This window comes from Nannospalax galili, unplaced genomic scaffold (assembly GCF_000622305.1).
Source record: "Nannospalax galili isolate Female #2095 unplaced genomic scaffold, S.galili_v1.0 scaffold63, whole genome shotgun sequence".
NCBI classification, from domain to species: domain Eukaryota; kingdom Metazoa; phylum Chordata; class Mammalia; order Rodentia; family Spalacidae; genus Nannospalax; species Nannospalax galili.
The window spans coordinates 10497614-10516633 of NW_008355272.1; the positions used below are offsets into that span (position 1 = coordinate 10497614).

Here is a 19020-nt window from a genome sequence, read left to right on the forward strand (position 1 = left end):
TCGTGGCACCAACATTGTGTGTGCCAGAACAGCCAGTAAGGGGAAGAGGGGGACGAAAGAAAAAGTGGGGGGGTTTTTTTTTTTTTTTTTTTTTGCTATTGTTAAATCATTAGGAAATGTTCTCTTTTTCCGCTGAACATTTGACTGGGAAATCACATTATCCAATCTGTATGTCCCCCCAAAGATGACCTTTGTTCAAGTTCAAGCCATCAAACTACTTGGATACAGAAATCATTCTGTTTGGCCCAGGCACTCACCTCTTCCTATGGAAGACGTACAACATGATCACCAGCCCGCCCACGATCAGCAGGATGGCGACCGGCAGAGCAATGATCAGATGGATGAAATTCTCATACGTTGCTGCAGAAACAAGGAGGAAACAATATGATGTCACCACATGAATAATCGGCTTGTCTCATCAGTTTTATCTTAGTTGGAAGTATGACAAAACCAGTCCTGAAAATGCCTTCTCTTCCCTATCACACAAGGGGATTCTTAAGGTAAATAGTGGCAGAACTAGCACAGCAAGCAAACTGAACTATTTGGGAAAAAAGGTAAATAAATATAGATTGAAGTATATACTGTTTTTAAGTACTAATATAATAGCAGATACAACAGCCGAAACGATGGACTGAAGGTAAATAACTATGCATTTTAGTGGAAATGCACACATTTGCTGAAATAAAAGAGCCATATATATACTGCTGAGACTACACTGATCTTTAAGATAGTTACACACACACACACACACACACACACACACACACACACGATAGTCCCTCTTGCCAATGTTGCTCTGAATTCTTGACAAATATCAGAAACAAGGTCAAGTCTGAGGTCACAGAGCTTGCAGGAGCACTTGTCACCAGTACTTGTATGACAGATGATAGGTGGGGCATTCAGATCCTTATCACTGAAAATTCTGCCAGATGCAAGAACTCAGTATGCCCCTAGGTAGAGAAAAGTCATACACACACACACACACACACACACACACACAGAGAGAGAGAGAGAGAGAGAGAGGCCCCAAGGAAGAGAAAAATAAAAAACACCCAACCACACACACACACAAACGGAGAGAGAGAGAGAGAGAGAGAGAGAGAGAGAGAGAGACAGAGAGAGAGAGAGAGAGAGAGAGAGACAGAGACAGAGAGAGAGCGAGAGCAGGAATGCATAAAGGAAGGGAAGGAAGATGGGAGGCACAGGATGCCACCCCCCCATGTCCCCCTACCCCAGCCGGAAACATCCTTCAGCCTAAGTCCTGCAGAGAAAGGTATGCTTTCGGTCTGGTAAATGGCATCCCCAAACAGAAGGATGGCCTGCAGGAGACATTGGAGGGATGTTAAGGCCAGCTGATGAAGGGCTACTGCAAGCTAAGTGATTTTAACTCCATCTGCAGACTAAAAGGAGAATGAACTCTTTCAAAGCCAGAAGTTTACTAGTCAGACTCATATATTGGGAGATGATTGCATGTGATGGCAGACTGGTGCTGGGGACACTGTTATCTGTGGGAAGAGTTGGGGAATGTGTCACTCTCCCTGAGTATACTGTGTTCTACTTAGTTCAGACCACAGATAGAGATCCTTTCTATAAACAAGCAAGATCAGACAGATGACCTAGCTTTCCCAGGGTGACACTGGTAACTGGTAGGTTGGGTTCCAAGATGGGAGCCTGCAGACATAGCTCCTAACAGTTCTGATACAAGTAACTGTGAGGCTCTGAGCTAATGGTAGTGGGCATGGAAATGGAGAGGCTGGATTCCAGGTATCTAACAGACAGATTCTGTAAGACTTAAACTAAATGAAAAACTAAGTAGCTGGAGAGATGGAAAAGAGAGGGACAGCTGTGAGAGTCCTCATTTGGGTGACCATTTGGTGACGAGGTCACCAACAGAATTAAGGAACTGAAAAGGATGGAGGCATTTTGAAGGCAGCAATTTGGGTTTTAGGTTTGTGACACGGAGCCTGCAGTACCCACTGAACACTAAAGAAGAAATGTTTACATTGGGGCTGATGAGATGGCTCAATGGATAAAAGTGCTTGACTTGCAAGTCTGCCGACCAAAGTTCAATTCCTGGAACCCACATAAAAATGGAAGGAAAGAATCAGCTCCACAAAGTTGTTCTCTGACCTCCACATGTGCATATATCACATATTCAGCAATAATAAATAAACTCTATTTGAGTTTAAAAACCCAAATAGAAATGTCTACTTGGAAAGGAGTTTGGGGCTCACTGGGGACATGACATGGGTCATAAGTCACTAAACAATGATTATGATTAAGTCCCTAAAAACTATTCTCCGGGGGGGGGGGGGGGGGGGCAGATTTAAAGGTCATCAAACTATATTGTATCAAAATCACAAAAATTAGATAAAAATACAAAAACTATTCTTATTTTTGAAATACTATAAAAGCAGAATCAAAAAAGCTTAATCTAAAAATTAAGCCTATTTCAAAATCAAGTATCTTTCAAAAATCAATGCAGGCTACTACATCCAATTCCTCAAAAATACTCAAAGATAGCACTGCCAGTGGGAAGCTAGCAAGCTTTTCTTTTTTCTTCCCTAAGGACTATTTCTTATATTTGTATTTCTGATACTACTTACTGTTCAGGTTGTACTGTTTTCTTTTTTGAGTTTCACATTTCAACAGGGACACAGAGAAACGAACTCATCCAGAAGAACAAAATGGCTAGAAAATTGGTCTATGCGACTGCTGTTCAAGAAAAGGCCAAAAGACCTGAGAATATTTAATCTAGAGGGGAGAAGGCTGAAGGGGAATTTAATAGAATTCAAACACGCCTGAAAAGTTCCTAAAAAGAACAGGTGCCAGAAAGCATCCAGAACTTCTCTCTCCTCTGAGAAGTGAGACTGAACTGTAGCAGGAGAGTCTTGTCTGACACAAGGAAAAGCTTTCCAGCAGCAAAGCCAGAATACAGCTTCAGTTTTGCTGTGGGGTATGCCAACTTCTGCTGGAGAAGCTCTATCAGAGAGCCTCTTGGATTCCTAGTGGCATCCTGGCCTCATAGGGTTACAAACAGAACAGCAAAGACAGGCAAGAACCTGCCCTCTCCCAAGAGAAGCCAAATTCACTCAGCACCATAAACCAATGCTACTAATTCAGATCATAGCCAAATTCCCAGACCTAGACTCTGTTCCTTAGGAACAAGCAGAAAGGGAGGGGAAGAGGGAAAGAGAAAATCGCTACTGAGTCTGGAGAGAGATGCAGGAATATTAGGGCTCCTGTGCTGGCAAGGTGGCAAAATGTACTGTGGTTAGGACAGGATTCCCCAAAGCCCAAATGAAGGCTTGGTTGCCATTCTGTGGCTCTACTGGTGGTGGCAACCCCCCCTTAGGTGGGGGCCTAGTGGGAGGAAGTTAGGTTACTGGGGGGTGCCCTTTAAGAGAACTGGAGGACTTGGCCCTCTTCTCGCTGCAGAGAACTCAAGATGAGCAGCTTTGTACCATCATGCAACCTTGCCATGATGCTCAGAAGTCTCACCACAGTTCATAGGAAATAGTCAACTGACTATGACCTCTGAGCTTTTCCTCCTTTTCTTTTTTTGGTTTCTACTTTGGTCTATTTTATTTTTTGAGACAGGGTTTCCTTGTAGTCCCAGTTGGCCTGAAACTCACTACGTAGACCAGGCTGGCCTTGAACTCACAGAGATCTGCCTGCCTCTGCCTCCTTGAGTGCTGGAATTAAAGGAGTGCACCACTACAAACGGTGATCTTTCTTCCTTTTAAGTGAATGATCTCAAGTATTTTCTCACAGCAATGGAGAGTCAACACATACGCTAACTTGTAAGACTAGCTTAACTGGACTCCATGAGAGAATTCAGATTATTTTAACTGACAAAATTCTCCAAGTATCTCAATTACTCCTAAAACCCAAATGTGGACAGAATGTAGCAGCAGGTACATAGAATCTTGGCTTATGGTTTACAATTCTAGTCACCTCCATCCTTTCACTATCTGTCACTATGAGGATTTCAGGCTTCATATATATCTTTAGACATCTGGTACTGACTAGGTGGATGACAGGAGTCTTAAAATTTCTAATTTTAATTGATATAAAATTATATATACATATTTTATCATGTACAACATATTTTTAAACATGTATAATTTCTTTAATATAAGCACTAACTCATATCCTTAGCATTTTTTGTTGTGATAATACTTAGAACCTACTTTCTTAGCAGTAGTTACACAATTATAGCTATCATGTAATACAACTGATCTCTTCAGTTTTTTCTTGCAAAATTGGTTAGCCAGCAAGCCCTGGGAATCTGCCTGCCCAGCTCAGAGTTACTAGGGTTGCAGAAGCATACCACCACTATTCCTGGCTTATGTTGGGGATCTGAACTTAGATCCTCTAGTTTGCACAGCAGGTACTTTTAGCAACTAAGCCATCTCCCCAACCTGGCCAGATCTATCTGTACTACCAGAAAATCAGACAGCCTCAGAAGCCCAGGCCTCCTGAATTCTAGCCTAGCCAGCTTTGGTTTTACCATGATTCTCTCTCAGCAAGCCTTACTTTTGGCCGGGACATAGAAGAACACAGGATCCGTCCATGACCCATTCCCAGAGAGAGAGGTAGCCTGAATCCGGGCTGTATAGTTCCCTGGGTTTAGCCGGTTAAGCTTGGCCCCTCCATACTTCCTGTACTCCTGTCTGGACACACATTCCCGCTGATCCTAGGGAAATGAAATATGTGTTAACTTTCCACAAACACAAGAGAGATCCCATAGCTGCCAGTTCAACTCATCATGCTGGTAACTCCAGCTGTCCAACATCTGCCTAATAACTGTCACAGTCACCAATATAAAGAAGTTACATCTTTAAAGAAGTCTTCAAGTGGCCTCTCAAAATTGTAATCAAACATGTTTGTAATCAAAGTCCAGAAGACTGAAGTTATTAAGATGTATCTAGTTTTTGCTGTAAGGTCCCTCTTCAATGAAATCAATTTGGTGTAGTAATTTTAATTTTATGTGTATGACTTTAACCTACATGTGTATGTAAGTGCACCACATGCATGCAATGCCCAGAGAGGCCAGAAGAGGGCATCAGATCCCTGGAACTAGTGTTTGTGAGCTGCCACGTGGGTGCTGGGAACTGAAACCGGGTCCTCTGCAAGAGCAGACAGTGCTCTGAACCACTGAGCTATCTCTCCAGCCCCTTGTATATGTCTTTTTGAGACTGAGTTTTCCTGTAGCCCCAGTTAGCCTGGAACTGACTATGTAGACCAGGCTGGCCTTGATCTCACATAGATCTGCCTGCCTTTGCCTCCTGAGTACTGGGATTAAAGACATGTACCACCATTCCTAGCATTCAATGAAATAGTTTGAAAGTGAGAAGCAGCCAGCATCTTGCACTCTGGTTACTGCTCAGTCACAGAGTGTGGGGCTGCTGGGAAGACCCAGATCTCACGGACTTAACAAACCTCAGTGTTCTCAGTTTAGCTGGGAACATGCTCACACATGCTCTTCACACATGCTCACAGCAGCACATGCTCTTAACACTGATGGAAACACATGCAGCTGCAGGCCACAGTTTGTCTTACCTCAACTTGTGATCCGTATTTTATTTCATACATGAGAATCAATCCGTTAGGGTTCTCAGGTTCTGGCCACTTTAAAAAGATGGAGTTTTCAGGCCTTGGTTCCCAAGTCACTGGTCCAGGAATATCATCTGCTCCTTCTGTATAACAATGTAAACAAGTGAGCAAGTTGGATTTAGGTCCTCAGGAAGACAAATAGTGAGCTAAGGTGAGAGGAACTCTTTCCCCAATCCATGCATCCAGGACTCTGGATAGGGACCATGTGGCTCCTCCTGAGATGGCTGCTGGCACAAGGCAGAGGATTAGGAACTGGACCTGACTGATACCTGTCACCTTAAGATGCCACAGCACTTCTCTTCTGTCCTGCTCCCACCAGAAAATCGTGTGACTGGGTACAAGAGGGACACTCCTGGCCACCTCTGTAACTTTCTTCTGATCTGCTTCTCTCACTTGAAAAAATGAACCCACCAAACACAGCAGCCCTGAGAGTAGTGAACTGCAGTAGTGTGCTGAGTCTCCAGCTGTGGCACTGATCCTCTGGAGCCCACATCCTCACAGCACCTGCAACTCCCATGTGAGGATGAGGACCAGTTACAGAGTTGGCCAGTAAGGATGCCAGGAAGCCCATGCCAAAGGCAAGGGAGCAGTTCCTATCACCATCTACTCCCCTGGCTACTGTTGACCTCACTTCTGAAAGCAACAAGATGAACCAAAGCTGTGAAAAGTAACACGTAAGAAAGGCCTTGGGAGATAAACTGGTCTCTGTCTCTGCTAGAAGAGTTGGGGAAACTGAGGCACTGGAGGATAAGGCTTGCATGTGAGTGCCAGAACCAATTCCAGAATTCCCCTCCCCTCAATTCTCGCTGCTTCATGCTCTTTCCATCGTTTGATACCTCCTCTAAGAAGGGGGACTGGGAGTTCATCCAGAATCAAAGACAGGAGAGTGGCTATCTGGGTGACAGGCAGTATTTAACTTACAAGAGAAACATGAAGCCAATCAAGCAGGTCCCATGGGCTGCCCCCGTTCACTTTGAGGAATGATGCTCACTCTGAATCAAGGCAGCTGCTTTATTTTGGATTGGGATCTGGAGTGTCCCCTAAAGACCTATGTGTATGAAGGTCATGCGTTCTTGGTCTCCAGCCCACGGCACCACTGGAGACAGCAGAAACTTTAGGTGGTGGGGCTTCATTAAAAGAAGTTAGTTAAGTCACTGGGGAGCTGCCTTTGAAGGGGACATTGGGAACCCAACCCTTCCCCTCTCCCTCCCTGTCCACAATGAAGAGACTAGGTTTCCTTCACCATACAACTCCTACCATGATAGACTGCCTCAGTACAGGTTCAAAAGAATAGGGCAAGTGCTATCGGGCACAGGAATGTACCAGTGCACCATGTGTACCAAACAAAAGAGTGAGAGCTCTGTAGGAAGCTTATGAGCATTTTCCATGGGGAGGCTGGGATGTGAGTGGGCACCGAGAGCATGGGCTCTATTCCTTGGGCACCTGGTTGCATCCCAATGATCACATAGTCCTTAGGAGGGCCAAGTCTAAGGGCTGTCAACCTGGGGTCACAGTCCCATATCCACAAGATTCTGCCTTCTCTCTCAAGCTGCAAGTTGCCAGAGGGGCAACCTGCCTTACCTGCAGGCATGGTTCTTGCAAAGACAAAGTTGGAGGCACTGCAGCCCAGCTTCTCAGCCTCGTGGTTGCAGCTGTGGATATCGATGCGATATAGAGTGAAAGGTCGGAGGTTGGAAATGACAGTTCTCTCCTTATTATCCACTCTGCTCTCGAAGAAAGGGTATTCTGTCTCAAGCTCTTCTGGGTCTGTGATATTATAGATGTCAGTCACCGTGGTGTTCCTGCTTCGACTGGACATGGTGGTGTTGGCCACTTGCATGACATCTCTCCGTTTCCTTTCAGGTCTACAAGGAAGAGAGAAGCTCAGCTGGTAAGTGCTTTTGCTTTCTTTGTCTCTTCTCTGGCCAGGGTTAAAGTAACAGAAAAGAAAAAAATCCTAACCTTGAAATAAAAGAAACTATTCAGGCTCCTTGGATAAGAACCAACAAATAACATGGGGATTTCCTTCTTTATGATGCATTCTTTACTCTGTACCCTCAGAATCAGCTCTCTCTCTCATTTCTTGCATGCGTGTACACACACACACACACACACACACACACACACACACACACACACGGCCTGAGTGGTCCCTCAGTGGCACCTGGAAATAAACAACGCCTCGGCCACTCGGCCAGGCAGGATGCTGTTTCATTAAACTGCCAGTGCCACCTGGTCACAGACCTGATGACCAAGCATTAAACAGGACAAACCAGAACAAAGTGATCAGTCTCAGTAAGACTGATAAAGGGAAAGGTGAGGTATGTAGCTCAGGCCTAAGACAGACAGAAAAGAGAGTGGCACCTGGAAATAAACAACGCCTCGGCCACTCGGCCAGGCAGGATGCTGTTTCATTAAACTGCCAGTGCCACCTGGTCACAGACCTGATGACCAAGCATTAAACAGGACAAACCAGAACAAAGTGATCAGTCTCAGTAAGACTGATAAAGGGAAAGGTGAGGTATGTAGCTCAGGCCTAAGACAGACAGAAAAGAGGGGACCCAAAGGTCTATAGTGAAATAAAGATGAAATGTGAAATAAAGATGCCCTGGTTTGAGCAGCTGGCATGTGCCAAAGCCCAGGGCTTTCCTTGGGGGGCTGAGGCCCTACTACTTGATGCGCCCCCACCCATTCCTTAATGTGTGCCATGGTCCTGGAGTTCCATCAAGCCTGCCTTTGCATCCTGCTTAGCAAGTAGTGGCTTTCCTAGGTCTTGCCTTTGAGAGGGGTGGTGGAGGCATTGTCATCAGCTTGTGTTAGGCTTGAGAATTAACAGAAAAGCCAAAGGAACAGATAGCTGCGAGCTTCCCCAAGAAACCTTTAAAACAGGCTTTTAACATATATAGGACCACAAAAAGAAAATGGAACATTGGACCAGTACCCCAATGAGGCACCAGCAACCCTCATTCCAGCCATGATGAAGAGTGGGAAAACGGTGTTGAGGTTATTGCTGGTACTGCTTATCTTGTGGCTGGGCAAGGGGTGAGGGAACAAGTTGTAAGAAAATTAAGAGTACAAGACATGGTATCCTAGCATATGTAAACTCATCAGTCTCGATTTTGGGAGAGCGCAGCAGAGGGGGCTACATGGAGGGAGGTACCCAAGAAACCATGTCCTAGGCCTTTTGCTAGTCCTAGGCCAACATCTAGAAGGGGAAGGCAGAGAGCTAGGGAGAGGGCAGTCTTCTTGTTCCCTTGCAAAAGCATGGGTTCTTCCTTGTATGCCCTATGGCAAGCCCCCTCAAAGCATGAACTGCCCATGCAGAGGCCTACTCTGAAACTCAGAAGCCACAAGGCCAGGTGTGGGTACTTGTCACAACACTGGGGAAGGAGGAGTTAGGAAATGAGGTTAGTAGTCTACCATGATCACACCCTGCAAACCAAAAGACTGACCAACCAACCACCTACTTTCCTAGAAGGAAAAACACAAGAAACCACATTCAATTCTAGGGAGATCTTCAAAACACTGCCAACAAATTTCCTGCCTTCCTTTCAAAATCAACACAACACAAACATGTTGACAAGGGGCTGGAGAGATGGCTCAGCGGTTAAGAGCACTGACTGCTCTTGCAGAGGACCCGGGTTCGATTCCCAGCACCCATTGGCGGCTACAAACCATCCTTAACTCCAGTTCCAGGGGAATCCGAAGCCCTCTTCCAACCTCCATGGCATTGCACGACACGGGTGCACTCACATGCAGGCAATATACTCATACACATAAAAAAATAAAAATAATAAATAAAATATTAAAATAATATGTTGACAAGAACGAAGTTGCATGGATTTGATTTACTGCAAAAAAATAGTGGGTCCACTCCCTGCTGTGGGTCACCCCCATCAAACTGGGATTGTATTACTAAGTGTACTCAGTAATCTACTTATTTGTGAACACTGTACTTTACAGACTGAAGAGCAGTTACTGTGAACACACAGCCAGGGACTAGGGGAGAGAGGCAAGACAGCATTATTAGATAGGATGGTCTAATCAGAATGGCCTAGACATGATTCTTTGCCAACAGCTTTTCTCACTCCATGAAGTAACCTGCTCCCATTGGAAACTCTTCTCCTTCTTAACATCCGTCAACATTTTAACAATCTATGAGACTTGAAAAATAAAGATAGTGGCCGGTGAAAGGCACTTACCACCAAATATCAACAAACAACTTTACAGAATTTATCTTTGGCTCTAATATAAATACACAGGATGAATTGAACAATGCAGAAGGAATGCCATGAAGGGAAGAAGTTTGGTGTGTGAAAATGAGGCCCAAGGCTTGGACTGTAAACTAATTAGCATGTCAGAGAGGTCTCTGGGCTCCAGTTTTCAAACACCTTTGAGCTCTTTCCAGTCTTTAGGTTTTCAGATTCAAGGAAACATGCACGATACAGGTAAAGTGGGTAAGAAAACAGTATACTGAATCACAAGGCTAACACTTGGAGCCTGGCAACCTGCCAAGCAACAGGAGCCATCACCTGTGTGCGCAGGGGTTGGCGGGGCACAGAGCCTGCTACAGGAAGCTCTAATGATTTTAACTGTGAGAGAAGGGAGGGAAAGAAAGCCACCAAGCAGCCGGGTTTTCCATCCTCAGAAGGAATCGGTACCTCTAGAGCTAAAAAGTCTTAATTATCTACTGATTCTTCAACATGAGATGAATATCTTTGACCATTTCACAAATATCAAGGAATTCACTTGACTAGGAAAAAACCAGTCATTTTAAAATCTGTTTGTTGATATAACCCAAGAAAACCACAACGAGCGTTAAAGAATCCAGGGCCTCTCGGGGGAAGAGGATAAGCCCAGTGGATGTTGGCAGCATGGGCACTGTGGGGACTGGGGTGGGCAGGCGCCTTAAGGCACATCACTGGCCCGAATCCCAGTTTTCAGCCTTGAGGTTGTTTCCAAATTTTGTAGTACAATCTTCCAGGAAGAGAGTCCTGAGCCACCATTCCATTTCCTGTCTCCTTTCCCAGTTATCACTAGCTCCTCAGTTTAGGACTCCTCTAGTCTCTTCGAACAAACAAACAAACAAAAAACTACCTTATTATTTTAATTGTCATAAAGTAAAATGCTAAAATAAAAAGATCTATGTAACAAACTTTTGTCATCTTAGCTATTTTAAGTGTGCAATTTAATGACAATTGCTTCAACAATCTCAGTATTTCCAAAAAATTTTCATTGCCCCAAACAGAAACTCTGCCCATTACAAAAGAATTCCCCATTTTCCTCCCCACTCTATTTCTACACCCTAGGAAATGCTCATTTGCAGCATTTGCCTATTCTATATATTTCACACCCATGAAATCACACAGTATTTATCCTTTAGAGCCCGGCTTTGTTTCATTTTCCATTTTCAGGGTTTATGCATGCTGTATCATGAATCAGAGTTTCTTTCCTTTTTATAGGTGACTACTAGTCCACTGAATGGATATACCACATTTTATTTATTGATCCATTTACTGATGTACAACTGAGTTGCTTCTAGATTTGTTAGTATGAATAATACTGCTAGTGAACATTTCCTTTCCACTTTTTCCCTTTTTAAAGAAATTTCATACATTTATTTGTGTATGTGTGTGAGGGAGGGGGAGACAGAGACAGAGAGAGAGAGAGAGAGAGAGAGAGAGAGAGAGAGAGACCCATCATGCTGGCCCCTCTTCTTCCATTTTTATTCTCACTTTATAGAAACTGAGGCTGGAATACAGGAATAGAAGGAATCCTTGGGACAGTGCTCTAAACTGCTTATGAAGCCTGACTATCAAGGATACATGGGACACATGGCCACGTTTTAAAGCTGGGTTCCTTTCAAAACTGGCTCTGATTCCAGTCCCCCTTGCTTCACTACTCCTCTGCCAGGCTGAGGAGTCAGTGAACAGAGGGAGGACAGAGATGGGCTTAAACTCAGCTTTTCCTTTCACTGGTTTCTATGAGGACAGGCCAGTGATTTAAGCAGTGCTCCACCCCTCACCCTTGGTAAGGAGAAGGAGCCCATCTGCTCTTTGCAAGAGAGGTGATGGGGCTGAGGCAGTGTACCTCTCACCCACTCTTAGAATACAAGCCGCAGTCCCCTTCCTTCAAGGCTAGCTTCTGTAGGAGCTCTGCTTGACCGTGCTGACACCATCTTTTGTTGCTCCCTCTTGGTGGGGTCAGTGTTGTGTCCCCACCATGCAATGGGGAGAGAAGCAATAAAGCCCGCCCATGCAGCACCACCTGTGGCACTTCCAAAGGACGGACAGGTACCTGGGCACGAAGATGGAGTTGTGAAGGAAATTCTCGAAGACTTTGCGGTACTCAGCCTCCTCCTTCTCGGCCTGCTTCTCAGCTTCAGTTTTGGGACAAGCACAGCATGGTCCTTTATCCCCACCACACACTTCGGTCTTGGGATTTTCTGTCACCTCTTCCACATCAATGGTGCCGTCAGCATACTTTCTGATGGGGATTTTGTCTTCTCGGAAGAGAGGAGAGTGGGAATGAAGGCCACGTTCATACAACATGCTTGTGAGCACTACTAATCATTAAGGAAGGGGGCTGGTCTGCACCATGGAGAAAAAAACCCTGGTCCTGACAGGTGTAACCTCAAGGCTCAGGTAATCTAAGACAAGTTAAGAGCGGCGGCACCTCTGGCCAGGCTGCTGGCATAGCCTTACCTTTGGAGCAGTAGTTGTGCCTGTAGAGGTAGCCATCCTGTGGCTGCCGCTGCCACCTCACAATGTAGTAACTCAGGTTCCCGTTGGGCAGAGATGGGGGATTCCACTTTACAATCAGCTGAGAGGAGGAGTTTGATGCTGAAAGAACATCCAGGGGAATGGAAGGTACTGGAAAGAAGAACAAAGAACATTTCAGAAAATGGAATGACCCTAAGGCCAAGGTTATCAGGGACTTGATGCAAATGGACAGGAAGCTGTACTTTTGACCTGGTTACGGAGACAGCAATGGATACCAGAACCCAAAGTGAAAACTGAGCCTTGTTTTGAAAGAATATTAAGTGAAATGCCAGCCCTTCCTTTCAGAAAATCTGTCCCTGCATAATCTCTGTACAAACACACTTGTGCATGGAACTGTGCAAGGAAGAGGTTATGGGAGCATGGTCAGGGCTAGAGGGGATTTCTTAGACTCTACAGTTAATTAAGACACTTCATTTTCTCTGCTTATCACAACTGCTACTCTCCAGAGTGTTTTAACACACAGTAAACTGGTCTAGTTTGGATTTCATCTGGGATTCTGAATTTGAATCTGATAAAAACAGCAAAACACCAAAATGAAAGATGGGGGTGGGGGATGAAGAGCACGTGAGTGGCAGTGTGTGGACAGGTATCTGCAGGAGAGGAACTGCAGGGAAAAGTGGAGCAAAGGGCATGGAAGTTCACGGATCCTATAAGCAAGCTTGGGTGGGAGGGCTGCAACACGACTCTGGAAAACCAGTTCATACAAGCTCTGATTTTAAGCAAAGTCTTCTGTTACCAGTAAAAGAAGTAATGAGTTACAGGCAGAGCATAATAACCCAATGGAACCTTATTTACTACTGACACCTAAATTCAAACATCTCAGGACCACTGACTTGTTCTCAATAGATTACCCAAAGCAAAAACAATGAAAACAAAAACCACAGTGCAAACAACCCCCCCTCCCACACACAACAAAGAACAAAAACACACTGGTTTGGCTGCCTTTCTGAAGCACAGTCTGTCATTTAAGCAGTAAGTTCAACCAAGTTGTTTTTACAATCCGAAAGGGGCGAAGAGCTTTAGGATCAGGGCCACTCAAGGCTTGGGGGTGCCTCTGAGGAAAGAGATTAGGACTAATGCAGTTTCTTCAGAGAACAACATGTAACTGCTTGATGCTCCATCACTGAAGGGTTTCCCAAACAATTTAGTCCCAGATATTTCAATGATAGGTTTCACAAATGAAGCAGAAGTAGAGGATGGACCAAGTACATTTTGAGTGCCTAGAACCTGTAAGCACAGGAGCCCACGTGCAGCTTTTTATATTCAGGAAAAAGAAACAGACTTCTTTTCTTTTTTCTTTCTTCCATCCCTCCTTTATTTTTTTTATTTTTATTTTATGTGTATGAATGTATTGCCTGCATGTATATGTAAGTGCATCCATGTCATGCAATGCCCATAGGGGTCAGAAGAGGGCGTCAGATCCCCTGGAAATGGAGTTAGTTGTCATGTGGGTGCTGGGAATTGAACCCAGGTCCTCTGGGAGAGCAGTGCTCTTACTGCTGAGCCATCTCTCCAGCCTCTCTTTTTTTTAAAGCAGGGTCTCACTACATAGCCCTTGCTGGCCTGGAACTCATTATGTAGATTCACAAGGATCAGCCTGCCTCTGCTTCCCAAGTGCTGGGATTAAAGGGGTGTACCATCATGCCTGGCTAGGAACAGATTTCTTAAGAATCTGCTATAATAAAGAGGAATTCCTATTTTCCCTCAAATCTTCTACAATGACTTACTCGAAGTCCCTACTTCTAAATTTTAAGATGAAAAACCTATTCCCTTGCATTAGAACTTCTGCTAAAGCAACCCATGCCTAAAACCAGAAGCTTGTGCCAAATTTATTTCTATGAACACTTCAGGGACAGTGGTTGCTTAGGGGGTCACTGGAATGGGGTAGGGGATGGGGGAAGTGAGTGTACACAAGCAATGGGTTGGTTTGTTTTTCATCTTTTTTTTCTTGCTCTGCCCTTTACATCGATTTTGTGCTAGCTTGTGGTACTTTAACACATCCTATTCACTGTAACAGAACCTGTTATCAAAGAACTTTTATTAGTGCTACAGACTAGTATGTTTCCCACCACACAAATCCGTAATGTGGAAACCCTAACTGCCAAGGTGCTGGGGCCTTTGGAAAGTGATGAGGTGATGAGGATGGAGTCCTAATCAATAGCATTAGAGCTCTCACAAAAAGAAAGTCAGAGACTCCCTTGTGTACTCTTTCTGCCATGATCCTGGAAGACAGCAAAAAGGTCTTCCACAAGCCAAGAAATTGGCCCAGACACCAAGTGCCAGTGCTCTTGGACTTCCAACCTCTGGAGTGGTGATAAATAAGTTTCTTTGCTTTGTAAGCCACATAGTCTATGGAGTTTTTGGTTGCAATAGCCAAAATGTATTAAGACAATCAGTGTCTTTAAACATGAAGTGTATCTTTTAACTTCTAGTGTGTGTGTACTTGGAAAATACTCACAAATGTCTGCTTTTAACGTTTCTAGGTTCTGGAGGTGGGAAATTAGCACTTTAGAACAGGAAGATAAGATGAGGAGGAAGAATATTTTCATCAGTCAATAGTCCATATTTGGACTATCCTAATACTCTAAGGCTTTTCACCTGTTATGTATCTCCTGAGAATGTGAATGGTGACATAATAAAGATGGAAAACCAATAAGCACTAGAGGTGCACAGATCAGCAAAGCTTCGATTCCCAGAAATTTACACCTAAACAGACAAGCGCAGCCACAGGCAGCTACAGCATTCCAAAGGAATTACCCTACTACCCCGGAGGATATGGGTTCACTGGCACAGAGCAGAGAGACAGATGGTTAAGATAGTGCTAAGTCCAGAAAATGGCCCAGAAGAGGTTAAGGTGTTGGCAATAGGAAAAAAATACAATACAGTGCTATGCAGTAATGAGAAAGACAACAGGCCCCTCACCACTAGCCGGACAACCACACCTTGCCTATGCAATGCAGGAAGATCATGAAGAGGCAGGGAATGGTGGAGCTTATCTAGTATGTGGGTACCTGAAGCATTGGTGCGAATGTATAAGATTTCACTCTTGGCCCCACGGATATGGTCGTTTTCCACCATGGTGAGGGTCACAGCCTTGACATAGACGGCGTACTGGGTCCAGGGCTTCAGCCCATGCAATAAAATGCCGGGCTCCCCCTCCTTGTTGGGAGGCAGGTCCACATCCACCATGTTCCAGCTGTTAGAGCCACAGGCATCCTGCCCATCATATTCTGTAACATTTTTAAAAGGTCTGAAAGACAATCAATCAAGGACAGAGAATGTTTAAGGGTTCTGATATCACAGCTCTCAAGAATCTTCCTCGGGGCTGAGCATGTCACACTTTCTATAATGGGAATTCCAAATACAACTCATCATCAATTAGATTTATATACATGAATAAAATCAAGCATCTGGACTCAGGAGCTCACTAGCTATGCTCTACAGAACTGAATAAGCAGGCTCAGAGATCAAGTTCTATAGTCACAGGGACTGAAACACTGCTCCTCACGAAGACAGATGCAAGTTTTCTGTCTTCTGAACTGCAGTTTTTAAACTAGTAAGAGAAACCAACCATATTTGTTTAATGCAAAATCAGATATTGATAAAGGATCATTTTCAGATAAAACTGACTTTCTTACAGACAAACCAAAGTGGTTTCTAAGATGTAGGTTGGTAATAGCTAGTTTTAATGCTTAAGTATTTCATACTATTCAAATTGTTTCCAGATTCTCTCAGAAAGTAGCATCTAATTCCTTAGTGAAATGACTTTTTGATGCCACCAATATGTTGGCAGCACTTTCAAAGAGAATAGAGGATTCTGCATAGATGCATGGTTGGGTAGGAGTTCTACATTTATGAGATAAAAGGGTTGCTGGCCGATGGCTTTTAAAATTACATTAATATAACCTATGTGCTGTCATGATGCGAGACTGAGGGGACTCCCATATATAAGAGCACTGAACACAGAGCCATCCTGAGCTTCCCATTTCCCATGGGCTGTAACAATTTCAAGGACCCTAGCTAGGTCCAGCAGCAGGAAGAGTACCAGATGCTGCCACTGGTACCCTGGCTCTTCCTTTTGGGTAGCCAAGCACTTGGGTGAATAGATGAGTAAGTAGACTGGGGAAACACCTGGAGGTTAAGGAAGGAGGTGGGAGACCTAAGAGAGCTGCAATCTGAAGGAATAAGCCATGGTTGCACAGGCAGGAGAATGCTATCTCATGGCATATGGAAAGTCTTAGAAGATCCTGGAAATAGGGACACTGAGGTCTTTCTTCATTCTTCTTTAATGCTAGAGGGCTCATGACCTAGAGCAGAGACTGGGGGAGGCCCATGCACACAGTGAATGTCAGACAATGGGCAAGTTCAGGAAAACCTCAAAGAGAGCAGTCTATCCTACTGGGCATTTCTGGAGTAGGGAGGGGTTCATGACCAGAGAGGCTGAAACAATATTTTAACCAAGTCTGCATTATAGCTTATGAGAGTTTGGATAGACTCAATTCTCTTAAAAATAACCAAACTCCAAGTCCCCCAAACCTAGTCTTTTTTCCTTTGTGTTGAACATAATCAAACACCTGCATCATCTAAACAATGAAAAACCGTAAGCTAACACTCCCCTGACTGCAGTTGTCATGGGCTAGGACAGTATAATATGACAACTGGATAGACACATGAGGATGAAGTGGGGTCACTCGGCCTGATTCTTCATGGGAACCTGACTGACTCCTTATTCAGCCAATTTATGCAGCAAACAGAGGCATGACGATCCCTACCCCAGTCCCGTCATCAGAGTGACAGCCCCAAACACAGAAACTCACGCCTCCTTGTAGTAAACCGTGAAGCTGATGAGATCCCTGTAGTCGGGGGGTCGGTACCGGTGCCAGGTTATGATAATGCGGTTCTTCCAGGTGGTGGTTGAGGTGAAACGCAGAACATCACTTTCACCTGGGGCAAAGGCATATCCATGAGTGACAGAGATCCACAGGCCCAGAAAGTCTGGGTGCTATTTCCCTCTTCCCTGAAGCTGGCTGTCCACACTAAGATTATCTGGATTTTGTAGGTTGCTTTTTAGTTTTCTACTAAAAGCATAAGCATTTCACTGGAGAGCTCCTACAATTCATTCTTTCACTTTAGTTTGGTCCATTGCACTGGCTGCTTGCCCAGAGAATGGGACATGAACCTGCAACTATTTTTCAGCCCATGAGAAGGGTCACTTCAGAGAACAAAGTGGCCTTACCTTTAGGCCCATCCCTAGGATGCCAAAGAAGACCTGGGTGAGTGACAGTAAATCTCCATGCAGGAGGGATTCTCCCTGGAAAGGCCAGCAACTGCGCCGCAGGTGTGGGCATCTGCCTGCTTCTGAGCAACCACTAAAGGCAGGTATGTGGCAAGTAAGCCACAGGAAGGCGCTTCAGTGAGTCTGAACTGGGCACCAAACTAGAAGGACATATGAATTCCTTTGAGTGTTCCAGCCAAAATGCGACTAGGCGCTGCACTGACCAGGGCAAGGCTTCTGTGAGGTACAGTGAGGAGCCTCCTCAAACCTGTCCTGCTTTCTGCACCAGGTTCCAACTACAAAAGGGTGGACTGACAACATCTTGTGGGTCTCTCAAAGCTCTCCAGTAAGTTGTCTTTTCCCTGCATCTGCCTGAGTCTCACTGCACATTATGGAGCTAAAGCTAAGAGACAAGGCAATGCAATGCTGAGAAACTTTCTGGGCAAAATGTGTTCAACTGGAATCCAGAGAACACGGCAGGGCCTACTGAAGTATTATTCAGAAAGGAAACCCTGACTGTGCCTCCAAAGGAAACGAAATGGCTGCTGTATTCATGACCTGGTGGGTCAGAATGGCTGCCTCTAAGGGGAAACACTTTGAAAATGCTGATCACTGGCTTTTGCTATGGACTGAATGGGCAGAAGGGAAGGGACACTACAGGAGAGCAAAGGCTTATAGGCTGTATACAAGCTTTCCATCTCTACCTCATGTCTGGGTCCTGAGGGCACCAGATAAATCTGAATATTCACAAGATCAGAGCAGATGAGTGCTAAGCAATTCACAGATTTGCCTGCCTCCGTGTGTATGTGTACATGTGAATAATCATCATAGAAATTACTCCATATTTTTCTATTAATACTCTGAAGTCAAGGTGGAGGACCAAACAAAGCTTTAACATTTTTTAAACAGATTTAATTATGTATCCCTGGTTTTAAACTTGTGATCCTTCTGCCTCAGCCAGCTTAGTGCAGAGATTATCACCATGCCCCCAGTTCTAGGAGATTTTTGATGACAGTTTTTTTGCATAGGGGTAGAGGGAAAAACTTGGACATCCTAGTCCTGGGACCACACTTGGAGAGGCTGCATGTCTAAAAGACTGAGCTCTAGTCTATGAGATCTTAAGGTCAAAGCTGTATCATTAGAATGTTAGATGTGGACAAGAGAGGTTGAGTGTGAGGCTTGGGGAACCTGCGGCTGTAGCCGCAGTGCAACTTCTTCGGATGCTTCCGGACCACTACATGAGAGAGCAAGGCAGATCTAGCTTGCTCATAGGGCTGGAGCGGGCTGGCCTTTTGAAAAATACTCTGTGTGCTCTTGTTGAAAAGGTATTTAATTGTGCGCTCT

At 44.7% G+C, this 19020-nt stretch overlaps 1 protein-coding gene across 1 annotated transcript in view; it reads right to left on the bottom strand.

The window, feature by feature from the left end:
- The window catches only part of Igf1r (insulin like growth factor 1 receptor), a 282994-nt gene that overhangs the window by 30315 nt on the left and 233659 nt on the right, over nt 1-19020 (bottom strand). Inside the window, exons 7-14 of the mRNA XM_008852347.3 lie at nt 17219-17345; nt 15413-15651; nt 12324-12491; nt 11917-12121; nt 7201-7484; nt 5566-5702; nt 4540-4699; nt 258-360 (exon numbers count right to left, since the gene is read on the bottom strand). Of these exons, the coding sequence (XP_008850569.1) occupies nt 258-360; nt 4540-4699; nt 5566-5702; nt 7201-7484; nt 11917-12121; nt 12324-12491; nt 15413-15651; nt 17219-17345 (1423 nt within the window). The remainder of the gene's footprint in view (nt 1-257; nt 361-4539; nt 4700-5565; nt 5703-7200; nt 7485-11916; nt 12122-12323; nt 12492-15412; nt 15652-17218; nt 17346-19020) is intronic.